Genomic DNA, 22,764 nt, shown 5'->3' on the forward strand with positions numbered 1-22,764 from the left:
CGCCACTGATTTATCCACCGTGAAGCTGAATCAAATGCTACTGATTGTGATAATAAAATGGAGTGTCCCAAGTTTTCCGAATATCCAAAACCCACCTTTATTAGGACTTTATTAGGTCATGAACAAGCTTCCTAGTGATTTAATTCAGGCTGAATGTTAAGGAAAACAAGGATAGGAGAGAGAAGGGAGAAAATGCTTGCTGTGATGTCAACACAGGGGGAACTGCTGATAAAATAAATAAATAAATAGAGTCTTCCTCCAGTTTTAAGATTCCTCTCCTGGACGACTAAATTTGGTGTTCTCTAAAAGCATAGTTAAAAGGGACGTGGGTGGCGCTGTGGGTAAAAGCCTCAGCGCCTAGGACTTGCCGATCGAAAGGTCGGCGGTTCGAATCCCCGCGGCGGGGTGCGCTCCCGTTGCTCGGTCCCAGCGCCTGCCCACCTAGCAGTTCGAAAGCACCCCCGGGTGCAAGTAGATAAATAGGGACCGCTTACTGGCGGGAAGGTAAACGGCGTTTCCGTGTGCTGCACTGGTGCTGGCTCGCCAGATGCAGCTTTGTCACGCTGGCCACGTGACCCGGAAGTGTCTCCGGACAGCGCTGGCCCCCGGCCTCTTAAGTGAGATGGGCGCACAACCCTAGAGTCGGACACAACTGGCCCATACGGGCAGGGGTACCTTTACCTTTACCTTAAAAGCATAGTTGGTCTATTGGTGTAGGGTTGGGGGGTGTCTAAAAGCCACACCAGCATAATACCTTTATTAAGACCAATTAAAATGTTCCCAAAGTATAAGCAATCTTAGTTGTCCAGGTAACAGATTTTAAAACTGGAATACGATTATCCTCTGCTGCCTGTATATGGAACTTAATTTTGGGAGAACACTTAACTTCTGAACCACAAGGAAACATTTCCCATATTAGTTTCTAGTCCCCCACCTTCATAAAATTAAACTCCAGCTTTGCTAACACACATGAAAAGGATCTTGGGATTGTAATTATACATAAAAACTATATCTGGATTGTGTCTACTGCAATCTGAACTTGAGTCAGCAAGTGTGTTGGAACTGCAGGAAAGGAAAATGCTAATACGATTTTAGGCTGCATTAAAAGTTTCCAAGTCATCGGAAGAAATAGTTGCACTTTATTTTCACATAGCAGTCTGATTAACAGTGGAATCCTATGCAGGCCTACTCAGATGCAAGTCACAACACATACAATGGGGCTTTCTCTGAAGTAAGTGTGCATAGAATTGCAGCTAATACCTCCTTGAATCCATATTAATAAAAACAACAGACATTTGAGCACCAATCTATCAAGCTCAGCTTTTTCTCTCCTCCATCCCACAAACCCCCGTTGTTTTACATCTAGTCCGAAGAAGAGTTCTGAAGAACTTGAAGCTTGTTTAGAACTTTGTGACATTTTAGTTGGTCCAAATAATACTATTAACTGTGGTTTGTTGGTTTTGCTAATGAACCAACACTGCTATATAATCAACTATGCAAAAATGTATAGTGATCCAAGAATGGATAAGCATATATATACCATTTTCAGCATTTGAGAATCATAATCCAAGGGTAGTGGTATGTTAGCTGTTAAGGCTTACTTGGAGAACATTTTAATTCAGTACTGTTTGAACCAAGTGTAAAGTCAAGCTAGTAACTAGTAATTAGGGTTAGTCACATCATATCATGCCTTTCTCTGTAGACTTCTAAAAACAGCAGATATGGGGCAATCACACAATGTTAGGGCCCCTCTGCCCCCTTCTCTGGGTTTGAGCATTGACCAGTAACATAGAATTTGCCTTTTTTGCCATTCCACGCAGGATCAATGTCAGATTCAGATTACAAGTAATTGTGGTTTTTTTTGCTTTGTCTTTTTACTCTCCCAGATAGCCTGTGCTGTGTTTGCTGCCCTCCTGCACTTTTTCTTCCTTTCTGCTTTCACGTGGATGTTTCTGGAGGGAGTACAGCTCTACATCATGTTGGTGGAGGTCTTCGAGAGTGAACATTCACGGAGAAAATACTTCTACTTGGTTGGCTATGGCATGCCCGCTCTAATTGTGGCTGTTTCGGCGGCCGTAGACTACAGAAGTTACGGCACAGGAAAAGTGTGAGTTTCATTCTGTGATTTGGGGGAGTCTGAAAAACCAATACTAGTGAGCATGGATGTGTCAGAGTTCTAGAAATAAATAGGCAATAGAAAGCCTGTTCACAGTAGGTGTGTGCACTGGCCAGAATATTTGGTCTGGACCCTGATCTGGGGATTTGAAAAATAGTCTGCCTCATTCCAAGGTTCTTTATAGGCTCCCCAATTCAGCTTGGGGTACATCTAGATCTAACTCATTCCTTCTGCCCCCGCACACAGAATTCACCATTGGGAACTTGGAAAAAATACTATGTATTTTTTTTTCCTTTTGACAGAAATAGATAAAATTTGCAGGCATACTATCCCCTCCAGAGTGGAGAGACCCTGCCAAACTACGGACTTTTGTGCTGAGCATGTTTTAGGAAAAGAAATGTGCATTATTGTTTTGGGGTTATTTTAATGGTGGCAGAATTGGATTAATTTTGCAGGGTTCTAATCTGTGTTGCGCTGCCATTCTCACTTTTCACAGGGCACATAAGAAAGTCATATACACTGTAAAAGAAATTCTTAATTTGCACATCCTGTTTCAACCATGTTAGGTGGACACCTGAGGGTGTTGTGGCTCTCAAGCACACACCAGAAAAAAACTTCTTTCTGGAGCTAGCACTTGCAACAACAGAAGCACTTCCTATAGGGAAGATGCCCGATCAACAACTGCACTTTTATTAAGTCTACCTCCGAAATAAGATTGTTTCAAAATGGCCATTAAATTATCCAAAATATTTAAAGCCAATTAAAAGAGAAATGGGACTGCAGAGTTTGGTCAGAACTCTTGCTGAAATAAAGAAAGTCTGGATCTGGTCTGGGGTTTCCATAATGGAAGAGAGGTGAGATTTAAATGTAAGGATATGAAAATATAAAATAACCCTGTAGCAGAGGGGAGAAACTAGGGAGTTACCGTATTTTTCGCTCTATAAGACGCACCTAGTTTTTGGAGGAGGAAAACAAGAAAAAAATATTCTGAATCCCAGAAGCCAGAACAGCAAGAGGGATCGCTGGCCAGTGAAAACACCCTCTTGGTGTTCTGGCTTCTGGGATAGCTGCGCAGCCTACATTCGCTCCATAAGACGCACACACATTTCCCCTTACCTTTTTAGGAGGGGAAAAGTGAGTCTTATAGAGCAAAAAATACGGTAATCTAGAAAAGCTGGAAGCAAGGGAAAGGTTGAATACCTTTCCACCATCACTTAACCACTCCCCCTCTCAAAGCTGCATCTCTCTAGGAAGAACAAGGGATAAGTTTTTCACACGTTTGCGTATAGCAGGTAACCAGGCCAATAATGATATGTTTGTTTTCCTCAAATGAGTTCTCTGATGCTGCTCAATTTCCTGGTTTTTGTGCAGTCTTTAAAACAGCCTCTTTCATTCTTTTATCTCAAGTCTTCTGAAATAATGACCAGATATTCTATTTATTTTTGGTGGTGGAGAAAGTCACGTATGAGCAACATGGTTACTGGAATCTAATAAAAGAGAGCACACGCTCCATTTTGAACATACACATTAAACTTCCGTATATAGTCAGATTTGCCACTTACCGAGCGGGAAGCCGTACAGCCATTTTAAGCACTCTATTGCACATTCACAAACAGCGCGATAAGTCGGAGCTCTTCAAATTTTATGGTCCAGTGGCATCTAATGATTGTTTATTGGATGCATTTAATACACACCAGGGATACCTTAAGGTTTGATTTCTTTTCAGGCAGGAAATAGAGCAAATTGTTATAGCTGTTATTACTTGGAAAGAGCAAGCGTGATTGAATGGATCCCCAGTTGTCATTGTGGTTGTGACAAAAATAAAAAGCAAAGGGGAGTGCGTGGTCCCATGGAAGATGATTAGCATATGCTTGGGGCGGGGGGAAGATTGTAGAAGCTGCGTCAGGAAAGGTGGAGATTTGCAACAAATTAAACTGCTTTTGTTATTTAGAAAACAAGAACTTCAAGTAATGAGTGATAAGGAAAGGGATGTCAGGGAGATCTCTGTGTCTCGAGCTGGTCCAGTGATCAAGCCCAGAGCTGTCATGTGATGGCATCAGGATCCACTGGATCACAGGCTAGTTCATTCCTGTCCTCTTCCTGTAGCCTTATTAGACTTTACCGATTGATTGGGTGAGTGTTGCTCCCAGAGAGGGAAGAAAGAGTCAAAAGACACCGAGGATGGTTCAGAGAAAGAGTTCTTTATTTCTGCTCTCCGGAGCAGCAGAAAGGCACTTGCGTGGTCAGTTCACAGCAAGTCCAAAGAAATGAGAAATTTCATGCAGTATATATATCCTCCAGGTACCCTCTCCCCCTTCCCCAGGAATCCAGCCAGTCAGTTTATACACGCAGGTTGACATCACAGATGTTCCTGCTCCGGTACTCTTGACCATAAAAGGGTGTTCCTGTTCCTATACTCTTATCTTGGAGCAAGAGGTCACCAACTCCTGGTGCCGTTCCCGGGTGGCTGACAAGGTCTGTGCCTCTGTGTAAGATAAGACCCAGATGCGTCATCCCTGCTCCACTTTGGAATGGACAAGGCCATTCATTAGGCGTCACGGACTGATAAAGGAGAGAGCTTTGAGCACTTGTTTATACAGCTCTAGAGCTCAAGTTAAAGCATTTTAGAAATGTTCCCTTGGAGAAGGAAAAATGCGGATTTTGGGGCCCGTTTCAGATTGACTGCCCAGTCAGGTTTTAGGTTTTGGAAACCCATTCCTTCATTCCCACTCCCTGGAAAGCACCATTTGGAAGTGCGGACATTACCGGGATTTCAAAGGCAAAGTTGACTTCCAGGGGGAATTTTTGAAAGATGGAGCTTTGTCCTGGGTCTTAAGCAAGTCAATTGAAAAATTGTGTTTTTGGAGTGTCCTGGTTTTTACTCACTGAAATTTGGGGGCTTTTTGCTGGCTGCTACAAGTGGGAATCCTGGACACGTACTGGATGAGGGGAAGAGGGAGCTCCACATCTGCCTAATGTTGGTATCATTCCACAGAAGGCAGTAGAAAACTGGATTTTTGGAGAGCTGGTGGAAAGACAACTCCACCCAAATAAAAAACAGTGTGTTTGGATTTCTCTGTAAGAAATCTGTAGCAAGAATTGCTATATCTTTTGATACTGAACAATTACATGACATACCTAATAAACAAAAGTATAAAGCTAGGCATCTTAATTTATCTGCCTTATAAATAGCTCTAATTGCCAAAAGTAGTTGAAGTGAAATATTTGATAAGGGGGGAAACCAATTTAATTAATGTGCTTTAAATGTAGTATTCAAACCAATTCTAAAATTTGTTTAGAAATGTTTATGGAGATATTTGTAAATATGTTAAGACGTAACAGCTGAATAGAATATACTTCCTCAAATTATTTAGATGTTGAGGGGGAAATGAATGTCCTGAAAATTAATTACTATTCTAGATTTAGCATACCTGAAGAGCTGTGCGCACGCACGCACACACGCGCGCACACACACACACACACATATGGTTTCTAGAATCACAAAGGAACTTCAAAGTTATATTCTGACCCCTGAACCCATATAATGTCAAATCCGTTTTTTAGCTCTGGGGCTATTTTTGCAGTGTGTTGCCTTGGGTGTGTTTACCAAGGCTGCACTTCCAATCGTTCTGAGATGCTTTGCATTAGGTTTGGTTTCATGAAATAACTCAAAGGATGTTTCCAGAGTGTCAGATGTGTACAAGCAGTTTTGCACATAATGAGCAGTTGCCAGAAAGTTGCAGATAGACTGCAACTGTTAGCATGGTTTGCAACATCTCCTGAAAAATCCTATATTTTCTTTCTGCCACCCCATTTTCTTCAGGAGAGTAGGGATTAGTCAACCTTTCTCTTCCAAGAATGTTTTAAAATCTGAAGAATGGAATTCCACACCTCTGTTACTTTTGAGTGCCATAACTGGCTTGTCAAATTTCATATTTGCCCAAGTAACTCATTTTTTGAACTTTTCAAATGTTTCACCTTTGTGTTAAAGCAGAAATATGAATAAGAATCAATAATAATAATAATAATAATAATAATAATAATAATAATTTTGTTATTTATACCTCACCCCTCTGGCTGGCTCTTGACGGCTTACAGCATACATTAAAAATTGTAAAATATCAGACATAAAAAATTTCCTGATACAGGGCTGCCTTCAGATGTCTTCTAAAAGTCAGAGAGCCATCAACTATTACAAGACAGTACTTAGCTCCACCCAGACTGGGAGAAAATGGTCCCGTGAGGTCTGCAGACACTTCACATGCACTCACCACTGTCTGCTTCCCTGGAATCTGTCAAGAAAAATTTACTCAGTGGCTGACCTGGGTCTCAGATTTCAGCAGGGCCCTGTGCAATGCCAAAATTCAGTGCCACCCCCAAGGCTCTGTGCCCAGTGCATCCAAACCAGTCACACTCCCCTAAATCTGCCTCTGATTTACTGCTTCAACTCCAGCCTGATTCGTGTCCATCCAGGTTTGGTGTCCTCTGCCTTCTTACCTCTGATAGCTGGGGAGCTGGGCCCATAACCTGTTGAAAATCTGGGGTGAGATACTCAGGTAGCAGACATTGTCCCCAGTTCTAGTCACCACACAGAGGCAGTTTAAGATCCAAATAGTTTACTGCTGCAGAAGATAATGCTTTAGTAGAACACTTCCAGGCTTGGTATATACATACAGCATGTTGACATTGCAGATAGAAAACATTTCACTGACTTTGAGCTGACATGCCTTAATCTCTTGTATAGTCAGCAATGGACCGTCACCATAGGAGTTGACTTGGCTGACCTGACACCTGTTGTGTTTCTCTCATCCATTGGATGATTTGTGCCCATGAAATAAATTACCCCTTCCTCTGTGTCCGGTGCTAATGGTTTTTAAAAAATTCTTTTTAAGTGTGCTTTTCCTAATTTTCTGTCCATGGGAGTTAAAAATTACTCTGAACACCTCAAGGGCAAAGCTGACAACATGGGTGATACTTGTTCATGCTCTGCCAACTTTTTCAAAGTGGAAAAATCAGCCATTGGGGGCTGCTCGTTTTAATGAAGGAAAGGCAGGGGGAAGGAGATGCTGCCCGTTTTCTGCTCAAAATCACCCTGATGAAATTGCCCCTAGCAGGGGGCAGGGGGAGGCATAGCTAAGGTTCTGATATTTTTTCCTCTGGTGGCTGGAGAGGCAATTTTGAGCAGGAAGGAATGGGAAAACCTCCTTCATTCCCGACTGCAGCCTCTGATACAGTTTGCTGCATTTCAGTAATAAATGAATGAATCCATTTGGACACTGTTCACACATCTCCCACATATTGTCTAGTTTGACCCTTAATAAAAGGACTGATGTTTTGCTATGCAAATCTGTAATGCAAGTTTAATAATGAAGTATAATCTTCTGCGTGAAATGCAGAATAGGTAAGTTGATACCTTTTATTGGAAGGGAGAATATATACAGGTTTCCAAGTTACATGGAAACTCTGTCAGGCAGCAAAGAATGCTAACTAATTCTAAGGAGAGAATGGAAATAATGCAAGAATCTTCGCTATTCATTTAAACAGGGGCCTAATCGCAAGACGGCTTGCGCATGAAATATACATACGACACCACATTAATGCAAGCTTTGTGTTTGGCAGACTGTTGTGTTAATTGAAAATGCTAAGCTTCCTTCTCTTCCACAAACAAAAATAACCATAGAACAGGATGCTGAAACAGCTGCATCAGTAGCTAAAACAGCAATGTATAAATGCCCAGGAAGAATAAGCCAATGTTTGCAGCTGCCATAGTTCTGCTTGCATAGTAACATTGTAATATGCAAACCTGTGACAGAGTTCATTGTAGGAAACAACCACAGTTCTTCCTTTCCTACATGTCCATTCTTGCAAAGTCTCGTGAAAGCTGTAATGCGGGGACCAGAAAAGACAGCTCTTGTTTGGTGGGTTTGTCTGGCAGATGAGTGACAGCTGCCACCCAAGAGGAGAACCTCTTATTATGGCATGGCTCTCTTTCAATTTTACCCAAATCCTCCCCAGCTCCAAGGGAGCCAGAGCCGTAGATGCCTTTTTAAAAAAACAACAGTATGAATTATTACCCTCAATGATCAGTTTCCTGAGTCGCTTCAAAGGTCACATTTACATGCTGTATGCCCTTACGGCATTCCCGACTTTTTGAAAAGTCAGATTGATTGCTCATTGGGCAAGATACTCTTCGGTAAATTATGTTTTATAAGTCAGTTGCAGCAGTCTGCAAGGTTTAAAGTATGAAGGGGTTAAAGCAAGCGACTCCCAACAGCGGTTTTGCCAATTTTGAGCTCCTCGTCGCCTGATGCATGTAGACCACACCAGTGCAAAACTCAGAATATAAACTCATGATAGTTTCATTTTGCATTCTGAGCACAGAAAGAAAAAATTGGGAAAGGAAACTCATCTTGCAATACATCGAAGCATTATCAGCTGGGGAGATTTTTATTATCAACCCACCATTTCTGAAATGTAGCAGAAGCACTGGAGCTTCACTCCCAAGGAAAACTCATATCAAATTTCACCACTTTAATATATCCCATCATAATGATGTTAAGGGTAGAAAGCATCTGTTTAAAGTAATGGCAACCCCAGAAATGAGAGAGAGAGAGAGAGAGAGAGAGAGAGAGAGAGAGAGAGAGAGAGAGAATTGGAGACTATATTTTTTTCATCAGGTATGAACAAGAATAAACTTTATCTGATCTTATCTAAAAGAGTTGACTCAGGGTGTGCCATTTTGGGAACCTGTTCTGGCTTCTTTTGGTCATCACCACTATCTAAGCTTTCTGGATCAGCGCTGAATCCAGAAACACTCTCCAACTGTGTACCTGGTATCTAAGGGGGAATGCAACCCTATCCAAAAGAGATTGACTGCTGTCTCTTAGTCTGTTGGATCTCTGAGCAACAGTACTTCTGCCTTGTCTGGATTCAACTTTAGATTGTTTACCCTCATCACTGATCTCAGTCATCAGTTCAGAAGGTCCTCTGCCTCCATCTAGAATTTTATTTCAAAGAAAATCTGCATATTTGAAAATGACACTATTCTCATATTTCTTTGCATAGCAGGTATTCAATCTCTTGTGAGCGTGCAGCTCTTGATACGTTAAACTACCAAAAACAGAAGATCATAAGGATAGATTTATGTTCAACTGTCTTGTTACCTTATGCCCATTTTGTCATTGGGAAAACTCAGAATGGAAATGTAATTTCCCCAAATCATTAACCATTAGGGGATATTAAATCAGATAAAATGAAGCTATTAATAATTTAGTTCAGGTCATGAATCACCTAGCTTGATTCTAAAGGTCAGTTGCATTTCTAGAAATATTCATGAAAACAGAAAACTCCTGAATCTAATTAAGCTTCAGACCTTCTAATCCTAAATTTATTTCCCTTTTCACTAAATCGTTCAGATCTTCACCTACTATGGAAGCTGACAGTCTGGCTGAGCAGCAGTGAATAGCTTGCAGCTAGATTTAATGGCTGTTTTAGGGCTTTTATAAAGATTTTCTATGACAGAAACGGAAGGTCTTAGCAAGTAGAATCTGTGCTATTTTCTCCTGCTTCCTCCAGAGGTAATTATCTTACTCCATCAATAGCACTGTCAGAAACCAGGCATATAATTCAGGTTTTAAATGAACAAGCAATGTGATATTTCCTGCCTCCTAGTGGAACGTTACACTGCTCCCATTCCTCTCTGTCACTTACTCACACTTGATATATGCTTCTTAGATGCCCTCTTACATGCCATATTTCCCTGCATTTCCATTACAGATGTTGGCTTCGGCTTGACACGTATTTCATCTGGAGCTTTATAGGACCTGCAACCTTGATAATTATGGTAAGAATTCCTGATTAGCATGACTTTCAGTGCATGTTTTTATCACATACTTAGCAGACAGTACCTGGTGTTGCCTGGTAGTTGAATTCTGGTCTCTGAGGCTGTGCACATTGGAGAAAAGCTTGTGCAACCAAAGTGCAGTGTGGGGCTGTTTCGAAGTCCTTTTTTCAATCAGTCCTGCAGTGCTCTTTGCTGCCTGCTGCTCCTCCCCCCCCCCATCTCCTACTTGCCCTTCAACATCCCTGGATTGCCCCCAGGTGGGCCAAACCAAGATGGTCCAGCCCTAATATTTGCCCTTCTTGTGAACCTGTGCAAATAAAAGGGCATACATGAGAGACTGAACCCACATCTGTTCTTTAATCTGCTAAAGGTTCAACAGAGCCAAGATGTGTTGTTTTTTTGCTTGGGTCTTAGAGACATATACAGAAACAGTGTTTAACTGTTGTCTTCTGGTTGTTATCTTGGTTGTGTGGTTCCTTGATCCTGCACCTTCAAGAAAGATTCCTATGGGTCCATTGGTTGAGGATTTTTGTACCTTTACAGAGTATAACAGGATTTGCTTTGTCTAGTCATCGCAGCATGGATTTTTAGCAATTGCTTCCCTTCCTGTGCATCCTATTATTCTGTTCTGCCTTTGTGTTTGCACATTTTCAAAAGTCCTGCACAGCAGTGTCACCACTGTGACTGAAGAGCAAGGATTGAATAACACGCTATAGAGATCCGGAAAAGCAACGTGTCAGATTTTAAGCATCTGCTTTTTTCCCTGTAAAAGAACTTGTTAAGATCAGTCTGTCTAACGTGGTGTCTTTGTGTTGCCCTGTGGGCTTCCAGTGCCCCTTTTCTACAAGTCACCTTTGAAAACTGTCTACTTGGGCTGACCCTACAAACTAATTTCTTAATCCGCTTCTTCTGCTATGAAGAATGCAAATAAAAGACTAAGGCCCAGCTCTCAGTAATGTCATAAATCAGTGTCTGGGCTGTACCACTTAAGCTGCAGGTGGGCGCACACATGTTGGTACAGTCCTGCATACAAAAAAAAAAGTCATCCCACAAAGAAAACTAGGATGTCAGAGAGGTAGCTAGTCTAGAGTCTTCTCTTTGACATCTGGTGCTTTATCTGTAAGAATTTTTACTTTTGTGTGGAGGAACATACAGTAATGTGAGTCTCCACTTGCTGTGTGAACTAGTGCAGTCCAATCATAGTTTTGCCGCCGTAGAGAAAACTAGAGCCTTGGGTTAATCCCCTTCTTTTTCTCATAACTTGCTTCTTATTTTTAATTTCAGCTTAATGTAATCTTCCTTGGGATTGCTCTTTATAAAATGTTTCATCATACAGCCATATTGAAACCTGAATCTGGGTGTCTCGACAATATCAAGTAAGTGAATTTTCACTCGTTGTGTTCTCAGCTGTGTTATGTAAACAACACATAATTATTCTAGGATAACACCAGCAAGAAAATACTAGGTTGGATCCAAAAAAAAGTTGATTGAAATCAAGACCCACACTGAAAATGATGAGACAAGTCAGTCCGGACTTGAGTCCCATTGCCTTCAGTGGGAGTTCGGTGAAACTTATATAGCCTGGATCCAACCCAAAGTGTTGATTTTCTTGTGTTCCGACATTTTTGCACTATTGTACAATGCCATTAAGGCATAGTAGCAACCACGTGAGAGTTCCTTTCCCATGAAGGTAACTTATGTAGCTATAGTGTAGGGTTTTGGCAGTGTGATTCTGTGTGAAAGACCCAGTCGACATGAATGTCGCGCTCCCACGCAACCTCTAATGCAAAAGCAGCTGTTTCTACATCTGAAAGGCATCTAGGAATGTTTAGCGAGGTGCAGTGATACTTCTTTAAAATGCCCAGTGCCCAAAGACAGCTGTTTAAAAAACAAGCAGCAGCCCTCATTCGTTAAAACAAAGATGTATTTATTCTTCTGCAACAAAAAGTATACATGTAATTCACACCGAAAGTAGAAGTAAATAATAGGAAGGAAATGGATACAGTTGTAGGTTGTTTAATTACTTCATTGTGCTTAGTGTTCCAGGATAGTGACTTACTGGGTGCAAATGGTTCTGTAACTTTTGTATCAGAGGGAACTTTGAATGTCCTAGTAGACTACTTCCTGATGTTTTTTTACTGACAACGAAGTCCAACCAGAGAGCAAAGTACGCCATATGTTATTTTGTCTGCCAATGGGACCTCTTCTCTAGGACTTGACCACTTTTAAATCAGATTGAGAAGTTATTGTCTCTATAGGTTAGCTGTTTCTGTTGTCGTGGCTTAAATTCAAAACCATAGACATTGAGGAATGGAAGCCAGTTAGTGATAATTAGTCTGGTTCAATTCAGACCAATTATCCAAACTATGATTTGGAGGACAGAGAATGAGCTGTGAACTTCCCTCTACCTTCTCTTCTTCTCTTTTCTTTATTCATCTTTATCTCAGCTTCCGTCCCACTTTCCTGTTTAGTAGTAGCAATAGTTTGCTGTCACATCTGACTTGGCGGACCATATGGATAGTGCTCACCCTCCAAATCAGAAAGCATGGGTTGATAAAACTCTGCTAAAATTTATCCTTTTACATCCATAGCATCAGCTGAGATCTTATAATTAAATGTCAATGATTCCCATCCATTAGCATGTAGCAGCTTAAGATTGGGAAACTTTTTGGTACAAATTTTGATCATTAATTACTCTTTTTCTTGTGCCTAATGTGTTCCTCCTTCATTTACAATGACTGCTTCTACTTCATCTGAATCTAACTCACTTTTAAAACCCTTCCCTTGTTTACAGAAAAATCATTGTTTGATTTTTCTGTATTCTACGCACAACCAGAAAGGAAAAGCCCAACGATATTGCCTTTTTTTTTCTTTATTTAACCTAGATCTTTAAAATGCAATTCTTATCTCTTGTTGAGTGTAATTGAATGTTAGAGAAAACCTTTAACCCACCTATTAGCAATTTGAGTTCCTTCTACCAAAAACAATACTATCTTTTGAAATCCACTTTTGGTATTTAACCAGAATATCTTGTGCCCCCCCCCCCAACTTCCATTACTGGTACACTTTAAAAAAATATCAGTGCAACATATGTAAAAGTTCAAGAAAATAACTAAAGCATCAGAATATTTTACTTACTATGGACCTGACATTAAAAACAAACAAACAAACCCTTACACTACTTTCCAAAGTCTGGGAATGAGCCAAAGTAGGCCTGTAGTGGAGTTCAGTAGAACCTAGTGGACTGTTTAGTCCAATCTCCTGTTGAAGTGCAAAATTCCAGAGCTTCAGCATCTGCGGACTGTTCAGCTTGTATCTGTGGACTGTTCAGCCTGTATTTTCTTCCTAAAGAAATCTTTGTTTTTGTAGCTTAAGATCTAATTCCTTCCACTGGGACAACAGAGAATAAGTCTCTTCTATGTGACTGTCTGTAAAGGTTTTTGAAATGAGTGCTAGCATGCCGTCCTCCTCCCTCAGTTTCATCCTTTTCCATATTTTGTTCCTTGTCCTCAGGAGGACAAGATGTGCTTCCTTTTTAAAGACAGCTTCTGGGTGGAAGGGAAAATGGAATGTACTGTGCTGCCTTCGGACTGCAACATATTGTTGTGGGTCCTCCTTTTGGTAGTTTAGCTTCAAACAAAGTAAAAGATGGGCAGCTAGTCACCAGTTAATAGAAGACTGCCACCTCCGCTTTCATGGAGTGTAGGAAAGAAAAATATCACCTCCATTGTGACCTTAACTTCCAAGAACATCCCAGGGCTGCAAACCTCATTGAGCAGGATGTGCTGCCAAACCATCATTATTTCCAACTTCTCAGGATTCACCTTCAGGTGGCTCATGTCACACAGTCCCCTCCATGACTATAAAACAGATAAACTCAGAAACGGAACCTAGTTTGAGTGAAATAGAGGCGTGTTGCTCCAAGTCTGCCCCATACTAGTGAGCAGGGAGTATATCTCCATGGGAATCTCACCCAATGTCCTTATAAACAGATTGAACTAACAAATGAAGCTGCCTTAGAGGGAGTGTGCTCATTGGTCCATCTAAGTACTATCTGTCACAGTGGTTTCCAAACATTTTCCTCCACTACTATCTATCGTGGTTTCCAAACACGGTCCCCTTAAAAACTGTTTAGGGTTTCGGCTTAGTGATTTTTCTGCCTGTTGTATCAATTGCAATGCACTGGTCTAGATGCTGTGTGTTTTTTAATGTTATTTTACTTGTTTCTTTCCTCTTACATTGTATATTATTGTATTGCAATTTGAATTCAACAGGGCAGGATTCAGCTAATGAATCTTATCAATGGAAGCCCCCTACAAGGATTTCCCTTTGTGCAATGGGGCTTCCCCTCCCTTCTCCCCTGTGCGCCCCTTTCATTTGCCAGAATTGAGGGAGGAGAACCCCCCCCCCCGAACAGCACATGCTTGCCTTGAAGGAACAATTGCCTTAGTGAGACAGTGAATTCCCCACCGTAGAATTCGGATTGTAATATAATATAAGAAATAAAAGAAGCAATAAAATAAGAAAATGAAATAAAGAAAAGAAGCAATAAAACACAGTGGAAAATTAATCCGTAAATCTAATGTGATAGATGTGCCGTCTCCCATCTTCAACCACAAATCCACAGACACGTCACGGACCACCTGAATGAAGCTTGTAGAGGACAGATTGGGTACTCTCTGGTCAACATCAAATAGCAGCAGTTCTTCAAGGTCTTTGGCAAAGTCATTTCCTTTCTGTGCCTCCTGATTTTTTTTGTGACAGAAGATGCTATAACTCTTTACATGTGAAACATGTGCTGTACCACTGAGGTATAGCAGAACAGGGTTGACCTTGTGGAATATCACAGAGAAGGCTCTGGGAAGATAAAGAGAAACCTTTTTGACATTGTTCCTTCCAGAAATGAGTAGAACCTGCACCACCTGATGAACTCCCATATCAGCAACTTCAGAAAACGGTCAGGGAGTGCAATTGCTTCTATTCATCCCTAAAATGGAGGTTATCAACTAAGGCCACAAGTACAGTCTTGGTGCCAAGCCCAAGCTAAAAGGACTAGCAGAGGTCTTTGAAATGGCTCCCATCCAACTATACATCATTCAACAAACTTCTCTGAATTCAAAATGAGGACTGAAAGTAGAGAAAGGGGTAAAGTAAAGGGACCCCTGACCATTAGGTCCAGTTGTGGCCAACTCTGGGGTTGCGGCGCTCATCTCGCTTTATTGGCTGAGGAGCCAGCGTACAGCTTCCGGGTCATGTGGCCAGCATGACTAAGCCGCTTCTGGCGAAGCAGAGCAGCGCACGGAAACGCTGTTTACCTTCCCGCCAGAGCAGTACCTATTTATCTACTTGCACTTTGACATGCTTTCGAACTGCTAGGTTGGCAGGAGCAGGGACCGAGCAACGGGAGCTCACCCCATTGTGGGGATTCGAACAGCCAACCTTCTGATCGGCAAGTCCTAGGCTCTGTGGTTTAACCAACAGCGCCACCTGTGTCCCTAGACCCTAGTTATCCCCAAACAGGCAGAGCCTAGGAGAGGTGGATTAAAGGCAGGGACTCAAAGTACCTCAGTTCACTTTCAATCCTTGTCAAAGCAAGTTGCTCATTAGGAACTTTCCACAACGTTGTGACAACTGACCTTCCTTGCTGCCTCGTCCCAGGGGTTCCTCTGCAGGTCCAGAGCAGGACACTCTGGGTCTTAACAACAAGGAGTTAAGAAAACGATATGGAATGCATGTGCACACCAAGTAATACCAAGTAGATCTTTTCCATTCAAAATGTAATTGTTCTTCCAGTATATCAAAATGTCTAAAGGTTAGGCCAAGCACTGGGGGAAAATGATTTATTCTAGCACATTTTATCACTGCTAGATTGGCAGCAATTACTACGCATAGCTTTTCAGGCACGATTTAGATTACTGATCTTCTAAGGTTCATTGAAAGAAGAGTCATCCTGACCCTTTTCACTGTGATCTGAGAAGTCATAGGTGCGATTCTGTTTTTAGCAATGTGGTTGTTACCACTTTGGTGTCATTCTGCACCATAATGGTAACATAATGAAATCCAAAAGGGTCGTGTTGCACTCAAAAGACTAGCATTTATTGTGACAAAAGCTTGAAAGGCCTAGAGCCCATAGGGCCAATGTGTGTGAATTTTAAGGTAATATGAGTTGAACAGTTCATCTGAATCATTGTGCACATTCGCCACACATCATGGAGAATGTGCACATAATCTGTCCACGAAGAGGGAATTATGCACATTTCCTGGTCAATATGCATAATTCTTCAACAGGCCATGAGTATTGTGTGTTTCTCAACAGGAATGTCAATGTAGCAGTTTCACTTTCAATCCAGATATCACCCAGAGCACACCACACCTGGATTATAGCTAGCCCAATAATACAGCTGTGTTTACTATAGCTGCTTAAACAGGATTTACTTCAGGCGTTTTTAGACTAGCATACCCACCTAACCAAATAAAGAAACAGATTAACAAGTGTCACTCATTTATATCCTACTACAGGGCAAACCTAGGAGAGAACATAACAGACTATCACTTGTCTCCTACAGATCTCAGCCAAAATTGTTCCAAAGTATCTCCAGTTATTCTGAACAATGCTACCTCCCTCTTGGACCTTGGCTGGTTGCCAGCCACTAATCTAAAAAACCTTCTACTCACCAGCAACTAATAGAGAAACATAACCAAGGACTAAGCTGAGCAAAAGACACAGAGGCCAGCTTTTCCTTACCCACTCAAACAACATTTTTATAGGATCTAGTAGCATTAGTCATGCCACCAGGCATTCGTTCATTTGCTCATTCTCCAGCATGATTGAATAATCAGCTCCCAACAATGCCATTCTGCATTTGAATTTCCGTTCTGTACTGCTTAATGTAAATAGGCAAAAAACACATTGCAGAGCCTGCTATTAATAACATAAAATGGTGTGTTCAAGTGTTATTTATTAAAACTGTTTATTATACAGTTGGTAAATGATCTAATAATTTATATTATTACAACCATGGCAGAGCTTTTAGCCCAGGAAGGAAGGAAGGAATTAAGGAAGGAAGGAAGGAAGGAAGGAAGGAATTAAGGAAGGAAGGAAGGAAGGAAGGAAGATATTCACATTCAGTTCTCCAAAGATGGTACATTTGAGACACTATGCTGGAGTGAATAGAGTACTGGAAGTAGCAGAGACTCCTGAGTCCACACTGTGGATCGAGCTTCCCTAGGAATAGAGGGTTCCCAGGGGGAACAGTATCGGAGCCCCCAAGTGAGATAGGTGCAAACTATCAGCTAGTTGACCGGCAACCAACAGCGTAATTAAGACAGGTAAATGTGAGGTTTCAGCAAGTGGCAGCAAGTGAGCAGAGGGGCCAGAATGAAGCAGCATAGTCCAAGAAGGCAAACTGTCAGGTGCCAAGGGAGCATCAACTGTGAGAAAGTATGAAGAGCAGGAGCTCAGTCTTGCAGTTCCTGTGGACGAATGGCTTCATGGAGGCAGGAGAAGCTTCACTAGTCCTCTTAAGGGATAGTACTAGTGAAAGAACAGGAAGCAGAGTAAAGCTAAATGGACAGCTCTCACAATGGAGGAGAGTCCTCCAAGGATTTGTATGGTGACTTGTGCTTAACTTCTTGAGCAGGAAGGTGGCCAAATGTGCTGATCATATAAAGTTAGTCAAGAGGATGAAAACCCAAGGGAACAGTGGAGAGCTCCAAGAGGATCTCCCCAAGATCTCCAAGAGGATCTCTCCAACAATCAGGCAAATGTAGTAAACGGTAAAGTGATAGATCTTGAGGCAAAAACAGCAACACTAACTGCACCTGTACACTGTGGGGATCTGAACCTGCGGTGGAAAGAGATATTGGTTCATAGCGAACATTTTCATTGGTTATCAGCTAACTGTGTAGCAACTGCGAAAAGGCGAATCCCATTCTAGCAATCGTTAGGGAAGAGATTAAAACCAGAACCGCCAGTGTCACAATTCCCCTATAGAATTCTACGTTTGGAATCCTATGTACAGTTGTGGTCACCACACAACAAAAAATATCTTATAGAGGAGCAAGAAGGTGCAGAAAAGGACAAGCAACATTACCAAGGGGCTGGAGCAATTATCCTAAAACTAAAATGTCCAGGGGGCAGGGGGACATAGCAGAAGTTTATAGAATTAAGTATGGTGTGGACCAAAACTCTTTATAATACTAGGACTTTGGGCCATCCATTGAAACTGCCCTTCAGGAGATTCAGGGCAGACAAAAAGAATTACTTCTCCACACAGCACATAGTTAAACTGTAGAATTTGCTGCCATAAGATGTGAAGATACCACATTCTCTGTGGTATTCTGCCTTGACATCAGGGAAGGATGCTTGGTTCTCCTGATATTTTTCTCCATCCAGGGCAAGCCATTTGCCCATGGAAATGTCATCAGTGAGACCTGCAAAGATGTCCACCAAGTAGAACTGCTATGTCTGACTCTTTAAATGATCATTGCCCCGAACCACCAGCTTGATGTCCCACATCTCTTACGTGGGGTCAACACTTAGCAAGGTCCTCCTGAGTAGCAAGGAAGCATGAGCACTCCAGCTCCCAGTAAGTACCAGCAGTTAGGTGAGCCACTTCCTTCAAAGTCATGATGGCATAGGAATCTTCTGTGTACCCACCATCAATGACTTCTGTGGGAGGTAATTGTCCTGAGCTGCTCTGATTATTGTGGACAATTACCTCCCAAGTTAAGGGATGCAGGTGGTGCTGTGGGTTAAACCACAGAGCCTAGGACTTGCCGATCGGAAGGTCAGCGGTTCGAATCCCCGTGACGGGGTGAGCTCCCGTTGCTCAGTCCCTGCTCCTGCCAACCTAGCAATTCGAAAGCATGTCAAGGTGCAAGTAGATAAATAGGTACCGCTCCAGCCGGAAGGTAAATGGTGTTTCCATGCGCTGCTCTGGTTCGCCAGAAGTGGCTTAGTCATGCTGGCCACATGACCCAGAAGCTGTACGCCGGCTCCCTCGGCCAGTAAAGCGAGATGAGTGCCGCAACTCCAGAGTCGTCCACGACTGGACCTAATGGTCAGGGGTCCTTTTACCTCCCAAGTTATTGTTTGGAAGTGACTCTGCTAGAGCCTCTAAGACCAAGAATATCACAACTTCCCTCAGCGGGTCTCTGAAAAGGGAGCGTTCAGCATTAATGAATGAATTTTGCTTCGTGGTGGCCTGAAGCCCAGAACACTGCTCAGCAAATCAAGTGGAATGAACATCTGTGAGGATTGGCAGTCTTTGTGGCCTGGTCAGAAGGGGATCCGCATGCCAAGGACCTGAGGCAAACTTACTATAGCAAGGCCTCTAGGGCATTAATAAGTGCTTACTGTACTGTACACCGCAGAGGATTCAGAGATGATTGGCACTTCTTCATCTTGGCTTGCTCCAACTGACTCACTGGCATGTATTCAACATCATGGCATACAAGATGTAACGAGAGATGCTAGTGATGTAGTTAGAAACAGGAAGATCTGCCCGATGGAGTTCAACGCTGCATACCTCACTCCGTGACTTTTCAGATTTGCTGCAGTGCTGGACAGGAATGACTTTTCAAGTCTGCCTCACTTCCCATGGGAATTTCCATCTATATTGTGTCCTGACATAGTTGACATCCTGATGATGAACCATCTTCAGCTTGAGAATAGGGCTGCCCTCTTACCTGAGTTGCCTGTTCCTAAAGGCATATATACCATCTGTGTATGGGGCTATGGGAATGGGACTATGGGAATCCTAGCGCCTGTCCTGCCTTGCAGAATTGCCCAGCTCTGAGTGCAGCTGAAGCCCAGGACAACACTGGCTGACATTATCTGGTGGTTCAAGCACATTTATATGCAGTAATTTTCTGGACACCCAACAGTACATCTATCTACTCCGGGTGCTTGGAAGAAGAAGACATCTAGTGCACTTGAGCAAATCAGTAACTGTGCATACTGTATTCTTTCATTTATTCATTTATAATCCCACCTTTTTGTGCCAAAGACCCTTCAAGGCTCTAACAATTACTAAAATACAATACACTTCTGCAAATGTGCTGCACATTGATTCAACCTCCACTCTCGGCATCTGAGTGATGAAGCTGTACACTTCAGCAAAGGAGCAACCATGTGACAGAAATTCAGTTCCCACGAGATGCGATGGTCATTGGCTTCAATGGCTTTCAAATGAGATTAATCAGATTCATGGAGGATAAAGGCTATCAATGGTTATTAGCCAGGAGAGCAAGATGGAACCTTTTGTGGTTAGAATGCCTCTGAATACCAGATGTTACAGAGCAAGTGGCGGGGGGGGGGGGGAGAGAGAGCCTCTGCCACTTTTGGGATCTCCCTAAAGCCCACACAAAAACATCTTTGGGAACCATTGTTACAGCTAAGCAAGACAAGCAAAACCACCGTGTGATGTATACGCTGATGGCATCATTTCTCCCTGACATGCTAGTTTTTGCGTGAGAGAGTGATATAGAAGTCATCAGCCCTCACTTGCAGTCTAAAATGCCTTTTTTAAGCCATTGAATTTAAGGATGGGCAGTTCCTCCAGTAGGTTCACTCTGTCCCGTGGTCCAGTCTGCCTGCCTTCCAGTTTAACTTGCAAAATTTCTAAAAATGATGAATTCGCCATGCCCAATTTGCTGCAGTTTTGCAACACATTTGATCATTAATTAATCAGTGCGGCATTGATTAAATCAGTGCTAAAAGTAATCAATGCGAATGCATTATTGCCTTAGGATTCCTCACCCAGCTTTGATTTAAACCTTGCGCATACGTGCTGATGTGCATAACTAGTAACCAAAGGCGGATATGAACTAAAAACTGTGGCAGAATGCTGAGCCAGAATCTCCCCTGGGCTTGATCCTGCTTAAGGCCCAGACTTGGGCAGCATTTCATCGATGGAGAGGGGTTGGAACAGGTAGACATTTCCCAGCAGTAACACTTCCTCCTGCTGCTGAGAGGAAATGCTCTTCAATGCAAGTTCAACTTCCTACCCAAAGAGCACCTGCATCGTTTTATGCGGCAAGTTGGCTTTGTTACAATGCTGTATCACTATGTAATGTTATCTTTAGCCACACCAGAATTTGGAAGCCCGAAAAATCTGGGGAGAAGTTCAGTTGGAGGCAATTGCATATGCATTGTTAGTTGAATCGTTCTTTATTAATTTTGTGTGTGGCTGTGTAAATACTCACTCTGATCCTTCCAGTTATGGCAGAATGGACATTAATAAATGAGCAAAATGCACAGGCTATGGCTCAGCTGGTGGGATGCAGTGTGTCACTGGGGAAAAGAGAGAAGGGCATCTGTTGCAAAGTCCTCCTCTGCCTTCACTTGCAGCCATAACGTTCACCATTAATTACATTTGCTTCGTGTGAGCCCAGCTGCAGATAGCTCCTTTCCTTCAGGTAAAATATGAACATCAATTTCTAACATGTGAAAATGCCTCATGATATGGTTTATTTCTCATTTAGTCTTGAAAAGTTCTGGGAAAGTGTGTGGCTCTTCTCATAAGATCCTTTTGCCTTTGTGATCAGTAGGAGCTGAGGTCAACAGCCTTGCTGAAGAACGGGCATATAAAAGCCAAATTAACTTCTTGGCTGTGATCCATTTTCACACATTACACAGAAGCAAACCTAGGGCAGGATTCAACTAAGGAGTCCAGTCAGTGGGAGCTTTCACAAGAACTTCACCTTGTGCAACTGGCTTTTTCTTTCCTTCCCATGCCCCTCCTGCCCTCCCAAAATTTGTTCAGCAGAGGTCAGAGTAATCCTCAGAACAGAACGGGGCAAGAGAAGAAGAGGAGAGATTGTTCCATCTAGCAAGTCCAAACGCTTGCACTGAAAGAACAATCGCCTTAGCTTAGCATTGTATTCTACCCCTGGATTGTTGCCAAGTGTCATTTATACATTTATTTACTATCCAAGATGCATTTCTGTTTTTAAAAAATCCATTTTGCCGCATTCACACTTTACAGTCCCCAGTATGCATTTCGGGAATTATATGTTTTTAATCTAAAAGTCCACAACAAGAGAAGCTCCCAAAGGAAAATGTTTATTTTGTTATTGTCAGAATTTTAACAACACCCTGTCGCTCCTGAACACCCCTCACCCGTCCCACCCACAGAAGTCTGAACAGTTGTGTTATATAGATTCTCATAACAGAAAAATAGAAAGGAGTACTGAAAGAAAACGGTTATAAGAGGAAATATAAACCAACAAGCACATATGCAAGTAAATAAGTTATTAAAAGGAATACAGACGAAAAGCACAAGCTGTCTTGCATAACCGCCCTGTATTCAGACCCTTAGACATTGGTTCATTTCATTCCATGTCTAGCTCAAGGAAATTCTCTGAAACTTTTCTTCCATTTGTAATGTAATCTAAAAGGTCTTTTTGTAGAAAATATCCTTTCGGTTTTTCAGTTTTGCGGGATTATATGCTTAGAGGCCAGCTTGGCCGTAGCAAATCATTCTCCCCGTCTGTCTGTCAAGTTCCAGTAAAGGCCGTGTGCCCGACCAGAGCATCTTAAATGACTTATCTAGCATCATATTGATTCATATCTTAGCTTCTTTTCAGAAGGGAGCTATCAGTGGGCAGCTACACAGGAGGAGGGTGAGAATTGCTGGCAACAGTTTATACCTCCAACCATTGTCATCCTGGGAGAGACTCAGGATTTGAAGATGAACTGGTTTTTTGATGCATTAATCTTAGCCTAATATATCAGGTAGATGATTTAATCACTTGTAAGGCCGCTTTCCAGTGTGGAGGTTTTAATTATATTTTGCTCTGT

General features: G+C 42.1%; 1 protein-coding gene across 19 annotated transcripts in view; it reads left to right on the forward strand.

The window, feature by feature from the left end:
• The window catches only part of ADGRL3 (adhesion G protein-coupled receptor L3), a 531,565-nt gene that overhangs the window by 409,759 nt on the left and 99,042 nt on the right, over positions 1–22,764 (forward strand). For all 19 annotated transcript variants that reach the window (XM_083592813.1, XM_083592800.1, XM_083592815.1 and 16 more), the window contains 3 exons: positions 1,887–2,107; positions 9,893–9,959; positions 11,244–11,335. In XM_083592813.1, coding sequence (XP_083448939.1) covers positions 1,887–2,107; positions 9,893–9,959; positions 11,244–11,335 — 380 coding nt within the window. The remainder of the gene's footprint in view (positions 1–1,886; positions 2,108–9,892; positions 9,960–11,243; positions 11,336–22,764) is intronic.

This window comes from Podarcis filfolensis, assembly GCF_964270895.1.
Source record: "Podarcis filfolensis genome assembly, chromosome: 17".
NCBI lineage: Eukaryota > Metazoa > Chordata > Lepidosauria > Squamata > Lacertidae > Podarcis > Podarcis filfolensis.